Source organism: Lathyrus oleraceus, chromosome 3 (genome assembly GCF_024323335.1).
Source record: "Lathyrus oleraceus cultivar Zhongwan6 chromosome 3, CAAS_Psat_ZW6_1.0, whole genome shotgun sequence".
In the NCBI taxonomy this organism is placed as follows: Eukaryota; Viridiplantae; Streptophyta; class Magnoliopsida; order Fabales; family Fabaceae; genus Lathyrus; species Lathyrus oleraceus.
Genome location: NC_066581.1, coordinates 333,361,655 through 333,370,418, shown reverse-complemented (window position 1 = coordinate 333,370,418; position 8,764 = coordinate 333,361,655). Strand labels below are relative to the sequence as shown.

At 37.1% G+C, this 8,764-nt stretch overlaps 1 protein-coding gene across 1 annotated transcript; it reads right to left on the bottom strand.

Moving 5' to 3' along the window:
• Nucleotides 1–2,814: 2,814 nt before the first annotated feature.
• On the bottom strand, nt 2,815–4,500 carry LOC127127492 (putative UDP-rhamnose:rhamnosyltransferase 1). The gene has a single exon (XM_051056686.1). It carries the CDS (start codon nt 4,328–4,330, stop codon nt 3,044–3,046), a length of 1,287 nt encoding a protein of 428 aa, XP_050912643.1. The 5' UTR covers nt 4,331–4,500; the 3' UTR covers nt 2,815–3,043.
• Between the last annotated feature and the right edge of the window lie 4,264 nt (nt 4,501–8,764).

Sequence of the window (8,764 nt, the reverse complement as noted above, 5' to 3'; positions counted from 1 at the left end):
GGGTAAGACTGTCCTTACTATTGAGAAGTAAGTAGTTTTATCCTCTGGATGTGAAAGGGTCATCGTAGGGTCATCGATTGGTCATTGAAGGCAACAGTTGTAAGGATACCTTAGCATTCGAAGGAACGATCATCATTTAACCGGAGGCTACACCGAAGGGTCATCGAGGGACGAAATCATATATTCGAAGGCAACATCCGAGGGACTATGATTTATTTTATGATGATTTAATCGAAGGGCCATTGCTAAGTGTATCCCTGCATTCGCGGGACATGACCGTTATACCGTAATACCGTAGGACAGCAAAGAGAGGTCCAAAATCACATGTTTAAAGGTCATATTTTAAAGTCAATTAGGTGATTAGGATGAATCTCCACATTAAAATCAATACATTAAAATTAATACATTAAAATTAATACATTAAAATTAATTAAGCAATTTAGGGTGGATCTTCATAAGGGTATCCCACAAATAAAGTGGAAGGCCTAAACAGCACTCTTTTCCTGGGATATGTGAACCTTTACAAAATTCAGCAAACGGGTTAGAATACCAATCAGGGTGCAATCGAGGATTACACCGCAAAAGAAAACACAGCAGCGTGAATGTCAGGCAAAACAGTGCATAATTAACATAGAATAGATCAGGTTACGCATAGGACATAACAAATATCAACGGCTGTCCCGTTCGCCTCTGCCTCGCCTAGCGAGGTCCTAGCGAATGCTCGCTACATGCTCGCTTAGCGATGTGCTAGCGAGCGGCTGCGGGTTTTGAATTTCAGAACAGTATGATCTCGGCATGCTGCATGCCTTATTGCATTCAATTACAGAAATAATATGGTCAAACACTCAGGATATCCAGGCGTACTGGAATTCACATGCAAAGTCTAATTACATATCCAAAAATTCAATCATTATGTATTTAGAGATTTACAAATTGGAAGCATAAAACAATAATGATACACAAACCTGTTTGCAATGGAGTGGTAATGCTGAATTGGCAAGTCACTTTTGGTATCGGGTTGAGTTGGGCGGCGGTAACTTCGGTGCGGATGAGCGGCCGTCAGGGTTTCTTCACTCCGACTTCTCTGGGCTACTCTCCGGGGTTGCTATGCCAGGGTTTCCGGCCGTCTCCGTCTCGGGTTTTCCTCTTCCCCTTCGTTACTGAAGCTTGGCTATTTATAATGCTCTTGTTGTGACCTAATGGGCTCAGAATGAAGCCCAGAAATTCTGATATTCGCAAGCTTCGCTAGGCGAAGGAGTTGCTCGCCTAGCGAGCAAGCTATTTTGGGCTTTTACTGGATCTGGCGCTTCGCTGGGGCGAGTGTCATGACGAGGGGTTCGCTAGGCGAAGGAATTGCTCGCCTAGCGAGCAGGCCAATTTGGGCCTTTTCTGGATTGGGCCACTCGTGAGCTGGGCCTTGGTTCTTTTAAGATCAGTGCCTTGCAGAATAAGTCGGAGTGCCTTGAAAAATGCTTTGTAATATCAACGGGCAAATTTTGGGGTATGACAGTCGTATAGGTACATATCCTCAGCTTTCACATGAAAAATTAACATGCTAGCGCCATATGGGCTGGCGCCTCCTAGGCTTGCATGCATGCATGGTCTTCACATAGTCGGGCGCCTGCATGGCTATCTGCATGCTGAGTTACGAGGTCTGCGTGGATTGCGAGGACAAAGGTTGTTGAACAGGTATTCGGCAACTGGGAGGATTCATACAAAGAATTCCTTACAAGTTTCATAACGTCTCTCCCAAACCAGTTCTCACTAAAGAACATGGTAACACCTCACTATTTCTTGGGAGTTGAATTTATCCCCATGACTATGGGCCTATTCCTATTTTAACACAAATTTATTCGAGACATTCTTTAAAAGTATCAAAGGGAATGAGCATAATCGTCCCCGACACCTCTATCTCAAACAACCACTTTGAGCTTGCATGACGGAACCCCGAAAACAGATTCCACACACCACAGAAAAGTTCTTGGATCACTTCAATACTTAAATCTAACAAACCCAGATCTTTCATTTTCCATCAACAAACTCTCACAATTTATGTACAAGCCAACCACATTACATCTTCAACATCTTAAAAGAATGCTTTGTTACTTGAAATCCATAATGAGTTATGCTATTATGTTGCGCAAACCAACTTCTCTCAATTTACTTGCCCACACTGATGTAGATTGGGGTGGTAACACTGATGCTAGAATTTCAACCTCGACATACTTAATATTTTTTGGTGGGAATCCGATCTTATGGACATCGAAAAAGCAAAGGTCAATAACTCGATCATCCACTGAAACAGAATATCAAGCAGTAGCAATAGGAGCAACTGAGCTTATGTGGCTCCTCAAATTAATCAAATAATTATAGGTACCAATTCAACAACCTCTAAGGATTCTATGTGATAATATAGGAGCAACGTATTTATGCTCAAATCCAGTTTTTCATACTAGGATGAAGCATATCTCAATGGACTACCGTTTTGTTCGAGAACAAGATCATGTTGACACTCTACAATTCTCTCATGTCTGTACAAAGGATCAACTAGTTGACATCCTCACAAAACCTCCTGCCACACAACAATTCAAAAATCTTATATCCAAGATGGAAGTTATTGATGGAAACTTGCTCTTGAAGGGCGTATAGGAGCATCTTGACAAGGTAATGACAAGGCTGCATAACTTGGTCAAATACCGGTTCCTTATTCTTAGACTAACTTAGAGCAACAAATCAACTGGTATTAGCCGACTTTGATTTTTTTTTAATTACCATTAATATTTGCATTCATTATATATGTATCTGAAGAGAATATTATTCTATAAATATACCATATCATCTATCAATTAAAATCATCACATCAATATGTGTTTCTATATAGGTAGCATTACAATAGATAAAGAAAGAGCCAAGAAACCACCAAATTCAAATACACTGCGATGTAAACAAGTTTGCAATATAGGTAGCATTACAATACTGAAAGAAAGAGCTAAAGACCTATGCACTTGAATGAAAAGAAGATGAAATTATTATACCTTAAGCGTTAATGCTTAGAGGCAGGGATATGCAATTCCACATAATCAACAAAGTCATCTATATATTTTTGGTGCAGCTCCTTGTCTCCAACTATCTTGCTCATCTCTTCAGCTTTACTTCTATAAATCTTTCCTTCCTCCTCTACCATCACCAATCTCAATGCTTTAGCCACTGAATCCCTATTGATTTTTCCATCATTTCTCTCTACCTTTATCCCAACCATTTTTTCTTCCATAAGTCTAGCATTTACACCTTGATCACTTTGGAAAGGTAACATAATAAGTGGACACCCAACTTGAAGACTCTCGATCACTGAACTCCAACCACAATGTGTCAAGAATCCTCCAATTGACTCATGTGCTAAGATTCTCAACTGTGGTGCCCAATTACTCCAAATCAATCCATTCTTATTTGAATCATTCTCAACAAACCAATCACGGTTCTTCACAATCCAAAGAAATGGAAAACTAGATGATTCCAATCCTTTAGCTATCTCAATATATTCTTCATCACTTAATGTAACTTCGGTTCCAAATGCAACATAAACCACTGACTTTTTTTCGTGCTTATCCAACCACTTCAGAATTGTATCCCAGCTTTCATCCTTTTTATCTTCACTGAATTCTAGTGAAGGAGGCATTAATCCAACTGGAATCACTTTTTTCTTGCATTGATTTTCTATGGACTCTATAGCCTTCCCTTCAATCTCCATGCAACTTCTTACGGCAATAAATTCAACACCAAAAATAATTTCCTTCACCCTAAAGACATCTGAAACACCAGATTCATTTTGTTCATAGTGGACATGAGAAATAAGATTGTCCTTGTCACTTGACTTCCCAGCTATATAAGTCATAGGTGATGCACTAAAAATTGAGAAATGGATGCTTAAGACGCCAAGCTTTGATGTTATAGGTGGTAACCAATAAGGTGCAAAGTCATATATGATACAATCAGGAGTGGAAGTTTCCAAAAACTGAGTCAAAGGTTGTTGAAGACCATCAAATGCTTTCTTGAGATATGGAACAATATGTGATGGAATGTCCATAGTGGCTTCTGCGTTCTCAGGTAGTTGATCTATATGTGGAAGTGGAAGTTCCACATAATTGATGAAAGGTTGTAAATTATGGGGAAGTGGAGGGAGGCGTTTGATGTTTCTAGGTGTGGAAATGAAGGAAATTTTATGACCCTTTTGAGCAATGAGTTTAGAAAGTTGAAAGTATGGAATCATATGACCAAACGCAAGCCATGGAAAAAGAGTAATATGAAGAAACTTCTTAGGCTTATCTTCCATTGGTGTTTAGTATCTGGTATATAGCATAATATTATCATATAGACACAAGTTCAGTCGATAGATATATTGGATTGGGCAGTAATTGAAGGATATTGCTGGTTAAAACTCGCACGCAAAGTTACATATCAAAATATCTGTGAACATGTGGTGTGGTGTTGATGAGCGGCAGTCATGGTCCCTGCATGAATGTCAATATGAGGGAGACGGCTGTTTATTAGATTTTTTCACGTTGGCAAATTTGCCCTCCTTGAGGAATAATGTCATCTGACATCCAAGACCAAACTTCACCCTTCTCTGTATCCAAAATGAATTGGATTAAATAATTTTTTTTCCTGAAAAGAAGAAATTGATTTTTTTCTAAATATAAAAAAAAATCTGAAAATAAACATAAATTTTGTTTTATTTTTGAAAAAAAAGAGTTGAAAAAAATTCAAAATTGTAAATCATGGGTCAAAAGCCTATTTCATTGAACTTATAACTCTACATTCAATTCACAAATGTAGTATATATAAACAATAAAATTAATTGCAATTAACACAATGTGGGATTTACAATAAAGTCTTTTATAGTTATCTTGCAATGCAGTCTTTCTTGTTCAGAACTCAGTAGGAGGCTTCAACCTTATCAATCTCTTGATTCTATCTTTTTCTGTATTTTCCACACATTTCTTCAGAAGATATACATGAAAGATGTAAGCACAACATTAATAAGAAACTCCTCTTTGCAACAATGGAACACAGGAGTACGTAAAATTTCAAAAAGAAATCAAAATTGGATAAGATGGATGTTTGTCAGAAGCGTTGAAAGGATCGGAGAAGATGGATGTTTCCCTAACGAAGAAGGAGAAGACGACGATGATCGAGAAAGTCCAAATTGCCATTATAATGAGCCTTGATGATAAGGTTCTTCGGAAGCTCTCGAAGGAGAAGACGACAACAGATGTTTGGAGCAAACTCGAGGGTTTATATATGACCAGATCTTTGGTCAATCGTCTTTTCCTGAAGCAAGTTTTGTGTTCATTCAATATGAGTGAAGACAAAGTCTTCTCTGAGCAGCTGGATATGTTTAACAAGTTAATTCTTCATCTTAAAAATATCGAGGTCAAAATTGATGATGAAGATCAAGCGTTGATGTTGTTTTGTGCTTTACCAAGATCTCATGCTCATTTCAAAGATTATCTCTTGTATGGAAGAGATTCATTAACCTTTTGAAGAAGTTTAATTAGTCTTGTACTATAAGGATTTGAATAAACGGAAAGAGAAAAAGTCATCATATGCTGGAGAAGTTTTGTCCTTCAAAGGAAAGTCCTTAAACAAAGATGGAAAGTATGAGAGGAAAAAGAGTAAGGCTCTACAAAATTCTTATGATGGTAATACTCCTGCAATTAGGTGTCCTCATTGTTAGAAGGAGGGTCATACAAGAAAGATTTGTCCTGATCGACTGAATAACCATGGTGGAAAAGATAATAGTAATGCAACCATTGTGCAAGATGCTTATGAATCATCTGATGTCCTAGTGGTATAAAGCAGCGACTCTACAAGGAGTGGAGTGTGGATTCAGGTTTCACTTGGCACATGACTCCAAACAAATATGTTTTTGAGGAATTATGTGATCGAGATGGTGGATCAGTGATGCTGGGAAACAACAAAGCCTGCAAAATTACAAGTATTATATCTGTGAGATTCAAGCTCCATGAGGAGTCAATAAAGTTATTGACCGGTGTCTGGTATGTACCTGAACTTAAGATAAATTTGATTTCTCTTGGTGAATTCGAAAAGAAAGGATATGTTTTTAAAGGAGATTAAAGTATCCTAAGGATAATGAAGGGGTTAAAGGAAGTCTTGAGAGGCGTGAAGAAACAAGGCTTGTATACCCTTGAGGCTGAGGTTGTAAGTGGTCCAGCAAATGTGGCATCCATAAAACCTATGTCGAAGACTAAGTTATGTCACAAGCGACTTGACCATGTCGGTGAAAGAGACCTAACCTAATTGTCGAAACAAAATATTTCCCTCATGGGCTTCTTTGCCACTCAATCCCCTGTTAGTGTTGGGGATTTTCCATTATTACTGGACTCTACAGCCTCCATAACCACCTTCTTTTTTCTTTGGTGCATTCTTCGTTGAGTTTAGTCATGGGCTTTTTATACAAATAATTTCTAGAACCATAAGAGTAATTCTTCGACACTTAAGAATTGTCTTGATAGGAAGAACCCACACCAAATTTGACTACCATCCACTTCTGTTCCTCAGAGTTTGGTCTGACTACTAGCTGAATCCATTCACTATTGGGTAGAGTAGAAGATGGAATGTAAGTCTTCCTTTGACTTCTCCACTTGTTTGTAGGCTCATGGTTTTTTTTTTGGACTCCTGTAACACCCTAAACCCCAAATCTTAATTATCAAAGAGAAAATGACATTTTAGGATGTTACTCTAAAAAACATACATACTTTATTCATATAAAGTCAACATACTAGCAACGAAATTCAAATTATGGAATAACTTCAAATATTTATTCAAAGGAAATATTCAAGGAAAAAATCCAACATCAACTCCAAGAAAATACATCTCATTCCTCGATGTTACATAATCAAAACAATGTCTATCTAATAACGTAAATAAATAAGAAAGAAAGATGCAAGACCATCTTCCAACTCACAAGCAATTACTCCTGATGAGTATCTATACAACATTTCAAATAGCCACGCAAAGCAAACAAGAAAGGGGTGAGAATACAACTTACAAATATTAATGGTGAAAATTAAGAGCAGGATACTAATAGTAATTACACAAATCATTTTCACACAACAACAACAAACAAACAATTCATAATGCAAATGCAAATGCAACAACTTCTCCAACAAGTATGCGTGTGGGTTTTAGGGATCAGAGGTATGTTACTGGTTATCCTTGTCTCCGATTCCTCACTAGACTAAAGTCCGACCTAACTCCAATATACACGTATGCATGATTATGATATCATAAGGTCAAACAATCATAGAACCATCAACATTTAATCTCAAAATTTATACTCAAAAATAAGTTTCACTCTTGAACCATAATTTGCCAATATCATGTCTCATTGTAATTCCACTAAATTACTTAACTCTAAACAAATAATTAGTTTTATATATTCATATTATAACCTAAAATTTCACAATTTTCCAATAACATGCCTCATTGTAATTCTACTGAATTACCAAACTCAAAATATTTTATATATATTTTCTCAAAATAATCAACCATAAAGTAAAATTGTGTTGTTACTCAATAATTTACCTCAACTCAGCTATAAACTCAAAAAACATCTCAAAAGGGTATATTTTATATTATATAGTCTCAACTCTAAAATTATTTAAATAATTCCAGAGAGTTCTCAAGAGAACTCTAAACAACTCGCCAACAAAATTTGACAACTTTCGTGAGTGGTAACTCTACTGAACTCCTTAGGGACTGACAGTTTGATTCAAATAATAATAAAATTAACTCTAAAATAATAATTTTATCTCAACTTATCAAAAAGTTTATTGACAATAAAATTGATCAAATTTCACCAAATTGACCCTCAAACTCGAAAACCGCTGAAATCGTCGACTGCTGGCCATTATCCGCCCGTACAACTCAGTCGTACAGGCTCAGTCGTATAGTCCTAGCAGTTAGAGGTGGAAAACGGGCATGTTGGTCCCGTTTAGGCATGCCCCGCAAAAGCCCGCAAAAAACGGGGCGGGGCGGTCATAGTTGAGGATGTGGGCCTAAAACTTAGGCCCGTCCCGCAAAAAAGTGAGGGCGGAGCAGGGAAAGCCCGCGGGCACTGCACTCTTTAAGCCTAAAAATTCAAAATTTTATGTAAATGCACGTGCAAGCAAAAGTCCGCGAAAAAAACGGGACGGGGCGGACACATTAGAGGGTGAGGACCTAAATCCTTAGCCCGCCCTACACTAAAGTGCGGGAAAAACGGGCATGCTCAGCGGGTCGGACCCGTTTTGCCACCCCTACCAGCAATACAGACTCAGATGTATAACCCCAGCCAAATCGTCCCGCCGCACAGCCATACTGCCCCCCTCGAGTCCCCTCACATTAGTTTAAATATAACCCTAAATTCTCAATTGATCTCTACACCCTATCACTCACATCCACATTTAAGAATCCCAATAATTAAGAAAATAATCCCAATAATTATTTTATTTTATAAATTTCTATTTTCTAAATAATGTAACATTTTTATTCTATTAAATAAAAATTTCTCTAAATATTTTTTTAATAAAAAATTATTTTACTAAATAATTATAAAATAATCATTTTTATTTTATTCAACTAATTATTCCAAATATATTTAATTATTCTAATAATTCAATTTTATTTCTCCGTCCTCAAATACTCTATATTCTTAGTAATTATTTAATTATTAAAATACCCCTAAATCCCTCAAAACACCAAA

Excerpts from the sequence above, each read along its gene's own strand:
- LOC127127492 (XM_051056686.1), bottom strand. The coding sequence starts at position 4,330 with ATGGAAGATAAGCCTAAGAAGTTTCTTCATATTACTCTTTTTCCATGG.